At 31.6% G+C, this 16,519-nt stretch overlaps 3 protein-coding genes across 3 annotated transcripts; 2 read left to right on the forward strand and 1 right to left on the reverse strand.

Annotated features, from left to right (window-relative positions):
- Positions 1-1,488: 1,488 nt before the first annotated feature.
- LOC101212332 (probable acyl-activating enzyme 2) lies at positions 1,489-6,483 on the reverse strand. Its single transcript, XM_004146160.3, has 2 exons — positions 6,114-6,483; positions 1,489-3,214 (listed from the first exon to the last, which is right to left on the reverse strand). The coding sequence occupies exons 1-2, from the start codon at positions 6,312-6,314 to the stop codon at positions 1,793-1,795; spliced, it is 1,623 nt and encodes a 540-aa protein (XP_004146208.2). The 5' UTR covers positions 6,315-6,483; the 3' UTR covers positions 1,489-1,792.
- A 4,037-nt stretch (positions 6,484-10,520) lies between these two features.
- On the forward strand, positions 10,521-13,504 carry LOC101222731 (basic endochitinase C). The gene is made up of 3 exons (XM_004146119.3): positions 10,521-11,231; positions 12,714-12,864; positions 12,971-13,504. The coding sequence occupies exons 1-3, from the start codon at positions 10,820-10,822 to the stop codon at positions 13,347-13,349; spliced, it is 942 nt and encodes a 313-aa protein (XP_004146167.1). The 5' UTR covers positions 10,521-10,819; the 3' UTR covers positions 13,350-13,504.
- Positions 13,505-15,501: 1,997 nt separating this feature from the next.
- On the forward strand, positions 15,502-16,374 carry LOC105435053. The gene has a single exon (XM_011654402.2). The coding sequence runs from the start codon at positions 15,502-15,504 to the stop codon at positions 16,372-16,374; it is 873 nt and encodes a 290-aa protein (XP_011652704.1).
- The last annotated feature ends 145 nt before the right edge of the window (positions 16,375-16,519 follow it).

The raw sequence follows: 16,519 nt of genomic DNA on the forward strand, positions 1-16,519 counted from the left end.
TCGAGATTGGATAATTGAACTTTTGAGCCAATTCATTAAACCAATCGATCAAAGGTGGTCCAATTTTTCGGGCTTACTTTCTCACTTCTAATAGAAATTGAGATAAAACATGTTTGAAAGCGATTTTAAATTGTTAAGATTATTTTTTTTCGAAATATTCTTCTAAAACATTTTTAACACTACAAGAAATCGAAACAATTTCGAAGTAAAAAACAACGTCGGTGAAAGGTGCACCGTCGTTGATCACATTTCGCCGACGCACACAATGGTATGTCGTGGAAAGTGACTTTTCACGACGCAGAGGAACAAGACGTCGCATAAAGTCTAAAAATTAAATTTAATTCGTTCACTTTCTGTGACGCACAAGAACCAAACGTCGCAGAAAGTTTAAAATTAAAATTAATATGTTTACTTTCCGCGACGCACAAGTACCAGACGTCGCGTAAAGCGAACATATTAAATTTAATATATTCACTTTCCACGATGCACAACAATAAGACATCGCGGAAAGTTTAAAATTGAATTTAATATATTTACTTTCCGCGACATCGCGACCACAACAACCAGATGTCGCACAAAGTTGCAATTTTAAGTGTATGTATTGAAGTGACAATGGTCACCTTTTCGAGACGTGTGGCAGGTGCACGTCAAGTAATGTTTAAATAATTAATTCATTATTTAATCTTTTTGCGATGTTGGGGTTACTCGACGTCGGGGAAGGGAAAAGTGTCATTCCCCGACGTGTTCAAAGACGTTGGGAAAAGTCCACTATATTTCTTTCCCCTTCAACACAAAACCGATTGCAAAACGAAAGGAAGAGAAAATCGACCGAGAGAGAGGGAGAGGAGGAGATTCGTGTTGCTGTCTGTCCGCCTTCGCCGTCACCGTTGCCGCCGCCGAAAGTGTCTTTGTCCCCCTCTTTCTCCTTTGTTACTATTCTCACTCTCTATCTTTCATTTCCTCTACTTTCTCCATGTTTTCCTTCTCTGAATCGCTCATCTCCCTCTCTCATTCCTTATACTTTCTATCTTTCCCTTCTTTGAATCGCTAATCTTCGTCCGTTTTCCTATCCAATTTCATTCTCCAAAAACGATTAATCACTTGGAAATAGACTAAATAATAAAAGAACTTAGTGGGTTTCTTTTCATATATAAATAAAATAAATAATTAAAAAATATATTTAAAGCCTTCCACGACGTAGCGTTGCAGTAGCCTTTTGCGACGCCGGGTCGCTGAAATCTTTTGTGACGCCACGTAACAAAAGCCTTTTGCGACGTGCTCAACGTGCGTTGGGAATTTTTTTCCCGTCGTTGACGTGAGCTATGTCGGGGGAAGTATCCTGACGTGCCTGTCGACATCGTTCGCGACGTGCCAGTAACCTTCCCCAACGTTGGTACGGTTTTCGACGACATATTGCTACGTCGGAAAAACTCTTATTTCTTGTAGTGTAATCATTCAAATTAGCTAATAATTAAAGACTATTAGATGTTTTAAATATTTCAAAATCATGTATTCGTTATATCACTCAACCAATATGATTTTACATCTTAAAAAACACTTCAAACTTAAACACTTAGAATTAAAAACCAAGAACAATGAAATCAATTCGAAGTCTTTGCAATTACACTTACAACCACACCCATTTAGGGTCAATTACCATTTTGTTTTCTTTCAAATTTGACAGCAACTTATTTATTAAAAAGTAAAGTATTCTAAAAGCATATGATATTAATTATAGCAATGGAAGAGGGTACCATCTTGCTAGGTCAAAAGTAATGTATTAATGCCTCATTTATGTTATTGTATTATTGTTGGCATTATTCAATAACGCCTTTACCTTCTCCCTCAGCGCAAACTTTTGTACCTTCCCTGTTGAATTCATTGGCAAATCTCCAAACACAATCCTCTTAGGTATCATAAACTCCGGCAAATGCATTCTACAAAACTCAACAATCTCGTCACCGTTCTCTTTACTCCTATTCTTCAGTTTCACGAACCCATACAACGTCCTCTCCCCAACCACGGCCGCCTCTGCCACGTTCGGGTGGCTCATCAGCACGCCTTCAACTTCGACCGTGCTCACTGCACCCTCCCCATCGGTCCTCACTACAATATCCTTAGCTCTATCCTTCATCTCAATTCTACCACTCTTGTGTCTAACCCCAACATCACCAGTCCTATACCAATTTTCCCCAATGAAAGCCTCATGAGTTGCCTTCATATTCTTGTAATAACCAGACATCAAAGTATTGCCTCTCAACATTACCTCTCCCAAGGTTTCACCATCTCCCAAAACACTCTCCATTGATATTGGATCTTTCACATCAATTTCCAATGATGTTATTAAATCCTCAAATTGGACATTGTCTTCTTCAAAAGTAGGCTTCCAAGGCCTAATTATGGCAGGCCCCATTGCCTCAGTCATTCCATAACCATAACTTATATTGAAACCTAACTCATTGACTTTGGTCAAAATCTCCTTGATTGGTAATGCACCAGCCACTATAAGATCCACACGTCGTGAAAGTCGACGTGGCATACAATTATTGGACGACGATTCATAAATCATTTTCAAAAGAGTTGGTGGACCACATAAAAGAGTAACTCTATGGAGTTCAACATTGGTGAATATTGCATCAGCAGTGACAGTTCTAAGACAAATATTGCAACCTCCTAGTGCTGCCATAACCCAAATGAAGCACCAACCATTGCATCGAAACATGTCTACAGTCCACAAGAACACTGGTGAAGAAGTGGAGCTGCAAATTTTACTCCGAAAAATGGTTGCTAGAGAGTTAAGATAAGCGGCTCTATGACTATAAATCACGCCCTTGTGGAGTCCGGTGGAGCCTGAGGTGTAATTGATGGAAATGGGATCAAGTTCAGCGTTTGGCCTCGGCGTGAAGTCGTCGTCGCCGAATCTCATTGCAAGAACTTTATTGTAGTCGAGGAATTCTGAAGGCAACGGGGTATCGGGATCACTTGGGATGAGGACGAGGGCGGGGAATTTGATGGAACTATTTTCAAGGGATTTGAGGAGAATGGGAAGAAATTGGGAGTCTATGAAGATAACTTTAGGGTTAAGTTGTTGGAGGAGTAAGGATAATGTAGGTGAGTCTAGTTTTGTGTTGAGAGCTGAAATTATGGCTCCCGCCATTGGAACTGCAAAGTGAAGCTCGTAAAGCTCTGGAATGTTGGGCGCCATTGCTACAACCTGCATGCATGCATATATCGCTCATCAAAATTTACAAATGTCACCTTGAATATCCCTCTATATAATGATTTATTCTTCTTATTTGGATTTTTAAAATGGCTCTCATTTTCTTACAATTTACCTTCAATTTAATTCAAAAACATTTTTAGTTCTTAAACTTTTTTTTTAACAGTTTAATTAGTTGATAATAATTTGGTTTCTATGCTTTCTAATTTTCGCTTGCTCACATCACGGCCTAGAATGACGTTTCTCTCGCTCCCAATGAAATAAACTTTAGATTTTTTGAACTTTCCAAAGCTAGACAAAAGGACCTAAATCGAAATAGGAGCTTCCGAGCTTTATTGTTAACGATACCCGGAGAAACCAAGAGTCCAATTTTATTACAATTTAGTTAAATTTTAATGGATGATCATATGAAAAATATTATTATCGTTTAAATATAATTTGTTACATGTGTAGATTGATAAATTGACCGATGAATCAATTTATCTATAAACTCCAATGACTAAAACTAACTAAGTCATTATGTAATAATATATACTTCCATCCTGATCAAATTTATCATAATAGGAAATAAATTACTACAAACTAAATCATGTTCTTAAGTCACATAAATTTCGAGTAGAGGAACAAACCCTTCTACTCCATCCAAAGAATAATTAAGTTTAAAACTTAGTCAAGTTGTAAGATAAAAACTTTTTTTAAAAAGATCTAAAAACTCTTTCATTATTTTCTAATTAGATTATAAAACTTGACTGAAGAATTTATATATAACAACATGAAATTTAATATAATGTATTATAAATAGAAGTAATAGATGGATATAATTTGACCCACAAATCTCTCCATCTTCTCACCACAGTAAAGATGTAGGGATGCAAATTGAGAAGACGAAATTGAATTGTATTTTGTTTGATATATTATTAATTGTGGTGATGTCTTGAGGGTTAAGTTATATATATTTGGTATTTTTGAAATTGACAAAATAAAAATAAAAATGAAGCATGATCCCACACGGCTTCAGTGTATGTAATGATTTTTTTTTTCTAAAATAGCACAAACCCTATTTCGTTGACCATTGACTCATTGCAAGTCAAGTTCTCCCCTACATTACCCTCTTCATAATAATTCTAATTTTTTCCCTTTTTACTTTTTTTTCAATTTTAAATAACATAAATCTATTTATTAAAATATTATTTTAGTTTGAATAATTATAAATAAATAGTAAATTTGACAAAATATTTAATTAGTAACTATCATAAATAGAATTGAGAAATTTGCTCTAAGTATAATTTTAAAATTGTGAATATAGCTCGACTGTTAGGGTCTATATCAGTTATGTAGGGTTCGTTTTCTTTATTTTAACGTTCAAATTTCCAGTTTTCTATTTTTTGTTTTTTGTGTTTTTCATTTGTTGTGTTACTTTTTCTAATATTTTTGTCTATTTTTCTAGTTTGAAAGAAAAAATAATCATTATAAAGCATTAATATTATCATATGCACATTAATCTAGTTGAAACCTTAATAGCTATAATATAATAATTTTATTAACATCGTTAAAATTTGATTTGAAATAAAGTTAATTTTTTTATCCAAGTTGTGAAAAGAAAAATATGGAAAACAAGTTTAATAATCCTACACAACACATAAGGGGCAATTAGCATATATATTTTTTGTCTATTTTCTCTAATAAACTAGTAATAGAAACTAAATTTAAGGTTTATTGAAAGTACTCAAATAGGGGAGAGATTAGACTTGAACAAAGGAATAAAATGATATTTTAACTTAATTATTTTTATTTTTATTTGGTTGTTGAATCATTTTGTATGTTTTCAAGAGGAGATAATAAATTTTGGAATTTTGTGAGATTTTAACTTAAAAGTTTATTATGTTTTATTTTAGTTAAGTGGAAAAAATTAGTATAAGATTAAAACCATGAAAGAAAAAAAGAGAATTTATATATGAAAAAAAAAATGAGGATGAGAGCATTTTAAAACTTTTTTTATAAATACCTTTAGATTTATTTTTGAAAAAAAAATTTAAAGATCAAGAACATTATGAAACAAACAATAAATGATTTAGCTTCGAAACATAAATTTCAAAGTATTTTTGACATATAGTATAAAGTTGAAGGGTTATATATATAAATAAAATTAAGCCAAACATTTTGTTTGTAATTTTAGTTAAAAGAAAAAAGAAAAAAAAAACCCAATTCAACAAAGAAAAATAATATGGAGTAGAGAGATTAAAAAAAGAATGTCAAATAAGTTAAAATAAATAAGGAAAATTTAAAACAAAAAAGCTATCAATTGACTTTATTATAGTAGGCCATTTAGTGATTTTCTAAAGTGGAAATACAAATATATACACAAAGATTAGATTAGATCTGAGCAATTTTATAAAACTAAACTATATAATATAATTTTTATATGCATATAGTAGACAATCAATTAAATTCCATATATATGGAGTCAACGTTTTCAATAATATATTGTAAAGATATTTTGTCACATTGGGCTAGATTTTTATTAATAACTATAAACCATAAACAAAACTCACACTTATTTAATTACATTCTTTTTGTTTACTTTTAAATCCTCCCATTTTAAAACTTATATATTCCTTTTAAAAAATGTCAAATTTTCTTATTCTAAATTAATATCCGCGGTGTAATAGAAGCTGTATATTTTGTTATATGTTAATAAATATTTTTTTTACAATTTAATAACAACAAAAATAAATAAAAGAAAGGGAGAAAAGGTTGCATAATTGAAAATATAGGGAAAGTTAATTATATGATTGTAGAAAAAAAGAAGTGATAATAATAGAGTAATTTAGGGTAAAGAGAAATGGTGAAGATGAGAGGAATTATATATAAAGAAGAAGAGGGAAGAGTATACCAAATCAGCGGGGGAGAGGTGGAAATGATGAAGCAAAGCGGAAGCAAGGGCGAGAGAGCGGGCATAAGTGTCGGACCAAGAGAAGAGTCGAGTGCCGTAAACGAGGGAGGGACGGCAGCCGTAGAGGGTGGAGGCTCGTTTGAGGAAGGGGACGGGGGAGAGAGGGCCAAAATTGGCAGGACAGTGGTAAAACCCCTCCATGTTATATATAATATATATGATTCAGATTTTACTAAGTAAATTTAGGAATAGGAATATATTTGAAAGATATATAGTGAGGAATAAATCCCCCACCCTGAGATGAGAACAAATTTATAACTACGAAATGATGAATGTGTCCAAAAATCCTTTTCTTTGGAATATTAAGGAATGGCGTCAGAGGTTGAGGTCTGACTCGTACGCCATTAAAGCACAAGATGAACCAAATTTACCTTCGTTTTCCTTTCCTTTCTTTTCTTTTCTTTTTTTATTTAAATTAAGAAGTTGGATGATCGTGGCCTCAATTCCTTTTTATTCAATACATTAATTCATGGCCTCAACTTGAGTTTTTATACAATTATTATCAAAGAAATTGACACACACAAGAAGAAGGGGGAAGCAAACTACTCTTTCATTTCAACAAACTTGTATTAACCACTTAACATAAAACAATAATATCTTTTAATTCTTTCAACACACCCATGAGGTAGATCGATATTCAAACTATTTTCTAAAATAGTTAATGTTGTCTTTTTACTTCAACTATTATTAACTTTCTAAAAGTTATTTCTCCATGGTTTTTCTCCTATTAGGGTAAATTGTTAAATGGGTTTAATTAATTTGATGTATTATATCATATTCTACAATACACTCACCAAGAGGGTATTAATTAAAAGAGATTAAACAATGAGAATCAAATATATGATATGTTAATAAATATAATAAGCATATCTATTTAGGCAAATAATAATTATTTAAATACACCATACGTTTGTTACTTTTATATTATTGTTTTCTCACATCACTTCATTTTCTTTTCAATATGTCATCCCTACATTTGTGTTGGCGGTGACGCACATGAAGGATATGATCAAGAAATGAGTGATTATCTATCTATATATATATTTAATATCAATAGTAAAAAGTTAAATGAAATTCATATTGTCGGAACTAAACAGGGTAAGATTTATTAAAACGATGTAAACTAAATTTAGGTATTTGAAAGTATAAATGCTAAAATGTTGGTGTTGTTACGTTAGCAATAACATAATCGGTATAAAAACAAACATTTTTTTAATAAAAAGTCAAGAGTCTAATTCACGATATAGAAATAAACTATTGCACTATAAGATCGGTACAACAACCTTGGAAGGACGTGGAATTGAGGCGGAAAACCCTAGTAAAATTTTAAAAAATTGATGTGTGAATAATTACCATTGTTTATACCATATCTTAGTTATATACTTTGGGGCATTATTTTTTTAATTTGAGTGTAAATATGGTGAGTGGCACTAACATGAATAGGTCACCATAGCTTAATCCAAAATAATGTTCAATACTTTTGATTTCTTTTCTCATTAGCTTTTTGAGTAATTTCTAATCATAAATCAAAGATCTAATTGGACTTAAGTCTAAAAAGACTTATGAGACAAATAGTTAGAAAGTTACAAAAAGACATAATAACTTTAATGTTTTTAATCATTTTTCAAAGTTCAATAAAACACCACTTTTTGAGTAGTAGAGATGAAAGTTGTCATAATTAAGAAAGTAGTTAGTAACATTTACTTCAAAATATCAATATCGACCACTACGTTTTGAAAGTATAACAAGAATCGGTGTATTTTCAAGTATACTAAAATGAACCAAAATATTACACTTTATTGAGAATAGACTAAAGTAGATTTATATACGTGCCTATCATGATACATATAACATATAACAATCTATATATTGATCTTTTAGAGATATAAATATTTTTCAGAAGTTTTGTAATACATATATATATATGTTACGTTCTCACACTTACTATTTTGATACGTCATTAAATAATATATTAATTACTTATTTCATAGATGAAATAAAGAGAGTATAGTAATACTCAAAATTTGGTATGATGGGTGTGAGTGCAAAACTAAAGTGAAGTGTGAAAAACAAAACCCATTATTTTTCTCCATGTTAGAAGAAGTCTATCTCTATCATTATTGTGTAGACTAAAGACTTGACTCCAAAAAGAAAAGAAATGGGTAAAGTACACAAAATGTTATAGACATTTTCTTTTCTTACGTGTTAAGTATGTCTTTGCCCATTACTATTTCTCTTTTCCAACAAACAAACAAACACGTGTCTACAAATATAAAATTAGGTAGACGAATTCGTTATTGTTAAATTTTGGATAGATATGATTTTTACGTGATAACAATGATGGATTTTTCTATTTTTTTTTTAAAGAAAGATTTCCTGTAATCAGACATCAGCTGGATGGTGTCCTTAACACTCGAATGTTGTAGAGTTAGACGCAGACGGGTTGTTTCGTGAGATTAGTTGAGGTGCGCGTAAGCTGATCTAAACACTCGTCAGTATAAAAAATGAACTGGACAATGGTTTGGTCTGTATGACACACACTTCGATGATTAAGTTAGGAAGTTTGGAGATTTGTTTGAGTATGCAATTTCTACTGAAAAAATATCTTAAATTTTGGGTAGATATGATTTTTACGTGACAACAATGATACATTTCTATTTTTTGAAAAAATATTTTCTGCAATCAAACATCGATTGGATGGTGTCATTTACACCTAAATGTTGTAAGGTTAAGCAGATTGTCTCGTGAGATTAGTTGAGACGTGCATAAGCTGACCCAGACACTCACGAATATTAAAAGAAAAAACCCTAAACCTTGGTGTGGTCTCTATGACACACACTTCGTTGCTTAGTTAGAAAGTTTGAAGATTTGTTTGAGTGTGCAACTTCTACCGGAGAAAAATATCTTAAACTTTTTGTCTCAGGTCATTCTTGTTTATAGAGTTTGATAGTCGAATTCGGATGAATTTAAGATTTATCCCTAAGTTTCAAAATGACTCTTTAAATTATAGGGTACCACTTTGTGATCTAACCAAGGTAAGTGTTAAAGTAACGTGAATAATAAATTGTATCTTTTCAACAATCAATTGATTTTACTCAACAACCAAAAAACATCACAGACACAAACACCGTCGTATCTTTTACGTGTAGAACATAACGTTGACTATATTAAATATATTGGACTCAAAAGACTTAGAAAATTTAATATTCTTCAAGAAAAAATAAAATCAAACATCCATACCATTTGGAGTGTTCTAACTTCTACACCTCCATTCACACTTAACAATAAAACACATAAATCAAATTCATATGGACACAAACTCTAAGTCTCTTTTGTGAGATAGAAGTGTCAATGATGATGAGGCGTGGCACCTTTTCATTCGTGAGAATTTTAAAAATAACATTGTTAAAAAATGTGCCACTAGAAATTCAAACATTTCTCAAAATGGATTTCTACTATTTATTTTGGAGAAACTAAAATGGAAAAGAGACAACTTAATTTATTTCTATTTCCCAAAGAATGGGCAAGAAATAAGTGGGTATGTGATGTAACATTCTCATATAAGCTAAGCTAGAGATTGATGTTATATGATGGAAGAGAATTCGAAACACAAACTCGTTGATGGTTAGTATATATTGAAGATGTCAATTGAGTTAAAGAAAACATTTTAAAATTTAAAATTTAGACGTAGTAATTTGATATTTTCTTAGAATTATTTCAGTGTTCAATCAATTTCTTTCTATTTGAATGCGTTTTATGGAATAACCTTCTCTAAATTATATGAATAAAAAATACATATAGAAGTTATAAAAAACCTATATAACTTGAGTTAATTTTCTTTTTATAAATTCTAGATTTACCCTTCCAGAATTTATTCTTTCTTTGTCATCTTTCATTTTTTCGATATTTTTTTTTTATCAAGTATTGTGTCCTTTCTTTTTCTTCTTCTTATTACACTAGATGATCGTCTACCAAAATCTAAACAATCAATTATTTACCAAAATAGACAGAGATAAACCACTAGATCATTTAAACGAAATACAAGATTATTTAGATTGAATACAATATCATTTAAACTGAATATGAAGGTACAAGATTATTTAGACGATTATAAAATCGTGTATTTTTATTATAAATAGTTTATTTGTTTTTTTCCTATTTTTGACCATTTTCCTTAAATTATTGTAAATAATATTTACAAAATATATCTCAATTACATATTCTAAGGATAGAAATGAAATTTCATTATATTTTTGTAAATATTTCTTTATATCTGAAAATAACACAAACATATGTTAAAAAAGAAAAAGAAAAAGAAAACATAAGTTTCTTATTCAATAAATCACCAAACTCCTTTAATCGAAAATTTTAGTTGCAACGAAATATGAAACTTCAAGTTTAGGATAGAATCGGTTTGACAAAAGAAAAAGGGCGAAATTACGAACACTTATTCATGTAATTCGATAAACATGAAAACTGCACAGAAGGAAAAAGATAGATAGAAGAATTTCATGGTAAAATAATGGCTGATTTCCTTAAAAAAATTTCAAAAATGGATAACTTTTCAACGCTGCCTTTCCTTCTTTTTCCCAATACTTCCAAACGAACCCATAAGTCAACAAACAAATCACTCGCAGCGCCATTCGATGACGAAAATCTACACCTCTTTCATAACCCTAACTTTCGTTCTCTTGACGACACCGGCGACGTCATCGGCGCAGTCATGTGGCGGCGGAGAATCGGCTGACGCCATGTGTCCAAAAGGTCTCTGCATCGCCGGGTCGGGGTTATGTGGATCTGGATTTCTGAGGCGATGCGGTTCGGATCTAACATTTGGGAACCCTAACGAGGGAATGGGGGGCGTAGTTAGCGCATCGGAATTCGACGGAATGCTTAAACATCGAAACGATGGGAGTTGCGAGGGGAACGGATTTTATAGCTATGAGGCTTTTGTGGTTGCGGCGGCGGAGTTCGATGGCTTCGGCACCACTGGGAATTTGAGTACAAGGAAGAGGGAGGTCGCTGCTTTCTTGGCTCAAACATCTTACGAGACCACAGGTTCATTATCATTTTCTTTCTAATTATTTTCTCTTCTAATTACTATTAATTCATTTTAAGTTTTTTCCTTTTTCTTTGTTCCATTAGTTTAAACTTTCAACATTAAAATAACCATTGTTTTTAGTCCCTATACTTTCATTTTTAACGGTCTTACTTTAAATAAATCCAAGACTAGTTTATTGTTTCATTTCTTTTTATTTTTTTAATTAAATTTTTACTTTAAAATTTGAAAACATATTCACACTTTAACTTATTATTATTATTAACCAATTTTAATAAAAAATAATTTTAAAAGATTAATTTAAATAAATGCAAGAACAAAAAAAAAAAAAAAGAAATAAAGAACTAAAAGTATAAGAAAGACAAACACTATACCTTTAGTACTATTTAATGGTTAAGTCTTGAGTTTAACGCTTCTTTTTCTAGGTAAATATCATGTCATCATTGTTTTTTTATTCATTTCATTTGAGTTGTACTCTTAATACTATACTTCAAATCAATTTAAATTTAAATTTAATCTCTTAATAAAATATAAAAAAATTATTGAAAACAAAATATTTCACAAAATATTTACCCTTCCTATTATCGAAAACAAAATATTTATCTAACAAATTTAAACTTTATATTGTCTTTTAGTGATTTTGTTCCTTCTATAAAGTATAAATATTTTGACATTTTTTATATTTAAAAGAAAACCTATAAATTTTAAAAAAATTATCAAAAATAGCAAATTTATTAAAATATTTACTAACATATAACAAAATTTTCAAATTCTATCAATATTACATATTTGACCGACAATAATATCCTTCTATCAACTACATTGATAAAAAGTCTACCGATTATTTCTATCATTGATATAATTAAAAAAATTTGTTACAACTTATAAATATTTTAATTTATTTTGGTGTTTTTTAAAGGTACTTAAATTTTAATCAAAATTGTTAAAATAAGAATAACAAAATTTTACAAGAAATATTAAAAGAGAGTATTTTTTAAAAAAGAAAAAATCAACAACAAACATAGCAATGACTAATCTGAAGATTTTATTAACAGTATAAAACACAAAGGATGGAAACTAAAAATAGCGTTTTGACCTTTTTTTATTTTAAAAAGATTAATCTCTTTGAAGATTTGTTTCTTTCTAGTAGGATTTAATCGATCTTGACTAGACATGATAACTTTCTTTTATAAACTCCAAAAAGTAAATAATAATAATAATAAAAAAAGACTCAGTATTTTATACAACTATGTGATTATATATGGAAGATGATATCAGACCATAAGCATGTCAATAGAAAATCATATTAAATACTATCAAGCATATCAGCAACAGATCTACAATTAGTATTTAAATAGAGTGAAATCAAATTTTTTAATTTTTTAAAAAAGAGAGATTAAAAAAAATACTTTTAACCACTTAGTAAAACATCTTATGATATTAAATAAGAAATAACAATTTATTTCAACATAAACATTTAGGAGGATGGGCAACTGCACCAGATGGTCCATATGCATGGGGGTATTGCTATATCAATGCAACCCAAAAAGATCAATTTTGTGTTCCATCACCCACTTGGCCTTGTTCATCTGGCAAGTTATATTATGGCCGAGGTCCCTTCCAAATCGCCTAGTAACTTCTCTCTTCTTTCTTTTTACTTCATACATATTCATAAGCTTTTGATTTTTAATTTCTACATTTGCATCATTGAAAATATGATTTTGTTTTGGTTGATTAGTAACTTTAACTATGGGGCTGCTGGAAAAGCAATTGGAGTGGATCTCTTAAACAATCCTGATCTAGTGGCTACTAATCCAACTATATCATTCAAGACTGCCTTATGGTTTTGGATGACTTCTCAAGGAGACAAACCATCGTGTCATGATGTTATGACAGGTAAATGGGTACCATCTAATGAAGATGTATCGGCTAAGAGATTACCTGGTTATGGTCTAACCATCAACATAATTAATGGTAATAATGAATGTGGTAAAGGCGCCGATGCTCGAGCAGCTGATCGGCTTGGTTTCTACCAAAGGTATTGCGATGTATTGAACATCCAATATGGTGACAACTTTAATTGTGTCAATCAAAAGCCGTTTACCTATGAAGAATGATTCATAAGAAGTTGCACGAGAGATACAGAGACTATAATTGTTTAATTTGCTAATCTTTCCCACTTTTCCTTGGAAAAGCTTCTTATTAGTAGCAAGGAAAATATTTTTCCATACCATCTCAGTTTATTAGTTTATACAACATTTATTTTTAAATAGTATGAAATCCATGAAATGAAACAATACATAACCAAATAGAACATAGCAGCCTCCAACACATAGAAAGCAAAATGATATTAAGCATTTCAGAGAGATTTTAAGTGAATATTAAAGTATGTTTGGGAATGATTTCAAAAATGATAAAAGTGATTTTTAACCTTTCTAGTATCATCTCCAAATATACAATAAGCATTTCAAGAATTGTGTAATTATCTTTTGTTTCTTGTGCTTAACTGTTGAAGCCCTTTCCTTTAGTTCTTTGTTATGGCTCAACCTTTTCTCTTCCACAGTGCCCAATTTATATCCTTTATTTGCTCAACAAAACTATGATTATTATTTTTTTAAATTTAGACAAGAAAAGCAAAAAATGGCTAATATTTTAGGGCTTACTTTGGCAATGGAAAGGGCAAACCTACAAGTTGTATCGATGCCTTTTGTGCATCAATCACATTTATGCTTTTGTAGAGAAAACTATTAGTTAGCGTTTGCTCCTAGGTAAGGTTTTTTTAAGTTTGGGATCAGAAAACTTGGTTTAGGTAGCCAATATTTGGATTGTGGAAAATATTTAGATGTGTTAGGCTTTAAACTCATGTTTGAAATAAAAGTAAAATAAAATAAAGTAAAGGGTATTATGAAGCCTTTATTAGTTGTTTCTGTAATATAATACGTACCTTTAGAACTGTACGGTCACATGGTAGATACTTGAAGGTCTTGTCTTCTTCCTCTATCCATTTGTTTTCATGTACAAGTTCAGTGTTCTGCAATGTACGTGACCTCCTTTTCGATACTCTCTTTCTGTCTCTTTTTTGCCCCCAAGATTCCCCTCTTCCATCTTTTTTCGTGCAATTTGATCCAAAGAAATTAAGCAGCACCCCTGCCTCCTGCTGCGTCCACAATGTGGGAAATGAAAGTATGGCATGTTCATAAGAGTGTTTCAATGATCTAAAATCTTTTATTTCCCTCCCAATATTATATTCATAATGATGTTTTTGCTATAAAAATGTAACTTGTTCAAAGTTTTCAATTGATATCGAGAAAGATAACTCTAGAAAATTCAAATAACACTTGAAAGTGTTAAATTTTTGGCAATGAATTTTAATACTTACTTTAGTTTAAACCTCCAAGCTTTGAAATATTATATTTTGGTCTCCAAACTTATAAGTATTTTATTTGCTTTCAAGCTTTGCATAAACTATTATTGTAGTACTTTATTGCTAGAAATTATAATCTAGATCATTTCAAGCTTTGCATAAACGATTTAATATTGTTCCAACTGATCATACAAATTGAATATATCAACAAAAGATATACCCAAGACAAAAGTTAGGACTAGTGAAAAAAAACCCAAAGATTTGATTAAAAAAAAAGATCTGAACCTTTGAATATACACATTTTCTTCAAATTCAATCACCTCGAATTGATTTTGCAAGGGAAAAAATGAATTAGAATTTGACAATTTTTTTTCCACAAATAATTTTCTTTCAAAAAACTTCAAAGACACCCAAAATATTACCCGTTGCACTCCACTAAACCACATGCCATTTCTAAGGAGAATCTATCAGCATTTGTCATGGTTAAATGAAACATGGGTGTCAATCCTTTGTCCCACTTTTCGAATTGCGACAAGATTCAAGAGAAAGCAAACAAAATTTAACATTAAATTACTGTTCCCTATTCATTTTAATATTAAAAAAGCTTTCAGCATATGCATTGCATTTGCACTCCAAACGTGAGATTTATGCAGCTTCAATTTTATATTCCAAACAAGGAGACAATCTAAGCAAGATATGAGCTGACCTCTCAGTTTTTTGGGCAAAAAAGGACACTCCCGCCGGCCATTTCTCCGCTGCCTAGCTGCATTCATCGAAACCAACGCTCGTTGTCTCCTCCCTCTTATTTACCCTGCAATGTGCCCATATATAAACAGATTCATAAGAGTTTAACATCATCAAACTCAGCAGATTCCTCAAACTTAAGCTTCCTAAAGCAACCAACAATGGCTGCTCGTTACAATTTACGATCAATCAGCTTACCTTCAAGATCCCATCCCACCACTCTCAAAATCGAAGAGCAACTAAGCAAGTTGAAGCCATTTGAGAACTCATCTCCTTCAACTTCCAAGTCAATCTGCAATGGTTTATTGGGACTGGACGATTTATACGCTTCCATGGATGAGCTTCTCCAAATGGCATCCACCAAACAGGTCTTATCAAGACACCAGAACCGGAAATGGGTGGACGAACTAGTCGATGGATTCATGAAGCTTTTAGACACCTGCGGGAAGACAAGAGACATGATATTACAAATACAAGAACAAGCTCAAGCTCTGCAATCCGCTCTTCGTAGAAGAAAGGGAGATTCAAGCATCAGAAACGCCATAGCTAATTACACTCACCTGAGAAAGAAGACGAAGAAGGAGGCACTGAAATTGATCTCATCAACAAAGCAAATGAACGAGAAAATGGGATCAACTCAACTGATGAATCAAGATCTCCACCTCTACGCTGTAATTCGAGGCCTAAAAGAATCATGTTTCGTAACAATTTGTATCTTCACATCCCTCTTGTCGTTCATAGGGATTCAATCAGCGAAATGGAAGCAAAGTCGGTGGGCATTGGTATCAAAAGTTCTGATGCGAAAGGGAGGGATAGGATGCGAGGAAAAAGAGGAAATAGGCGATGAAATGGGGGATGTGGATGCAGCATTGGGGGCTCTGGGAGAGGGGATCGACGGAGAAAAACTGCAATGGGCGAGAAGAAGGTTAGAAGGATTAGAAATGGGGATGGAAGGGATCGAGAATGGGGTGAACGCGATATTCAGGCAGATGATTAGAACGAGAGCTTCTCTCTTGAATTTCATCTCTCAATAACCCTGAATTTACTGTTCTACCCCTTTTCCAAAATTCCTTTATATATATTAAGGCAAAGGCATCATCCAAATTTTGAAGGATTGCCCGCCCCCGCCATCGGATTTTGGTTTTATGTATTATAAAATGTAATCCATCCTTCTTCTTA

The sequence above is a fragment of the Cucumis sativus genome, chromosome 3, assembly GCF_000004075.3.
Source record: "Cucumis sativus cultivar 9930 chromosome 3, Cucumber_9930_V3, whole genome shotgun sequence".
Classification (NCBI taxonomy): Eukaryota; Viridiplantae; Streptophyta; class Magnoliopsida; order Cucurbitales; family Cucurbitaceae; genus Cucumis; species Cucumis sativus.

Excerpts from the sequence above, each read along its gene's own strand:
- LOC101212332 (XM_004146160.3), bottom strand. The coding sequence starts at position 6,314 with ATGGAGGGGTTTTACCACTGTCCTGCCAATTTTGGCCCTCTCTCCCCC. Across the intron at positions 3,215-6,113 it reads ACCTCTCCCCCGCTGATTTG|GTTGTAGCAATGGCGCCCAA; the intron begins GTATACTCTTCC and ends GCATGCATGCAG.
- LOC105435053 (XM_011654402.2), top strand. The coding sequence starts at position 15,502 with ATGGCTGCTCGTTACAATTTACGATCAATCAGCTTACCTTCAAGATCC.
- LOC101222731 (XM_004146119.3), top strand. The coding sequence starts at position 10,820 with ATGACGAAAATCTACACCTCTTTCATAACCCTAACTTTCGTTCTCTTG. Across the intron at positions 11,232-12,713 it reads AACATCTTACGAGACCACAG|GAGGATGGGCAACTGCACCA; the intron begins GTTCATTATCAT and ends ATAAACATTTAG. Across the intron at positions 12,865-12,970 it reads GGTCCCTTCCAAATCGCCTA|TAACTTTAACTATGGGGCTG; the intron begins GTAACTTCTCTC and ends TTGGTTGATTAG.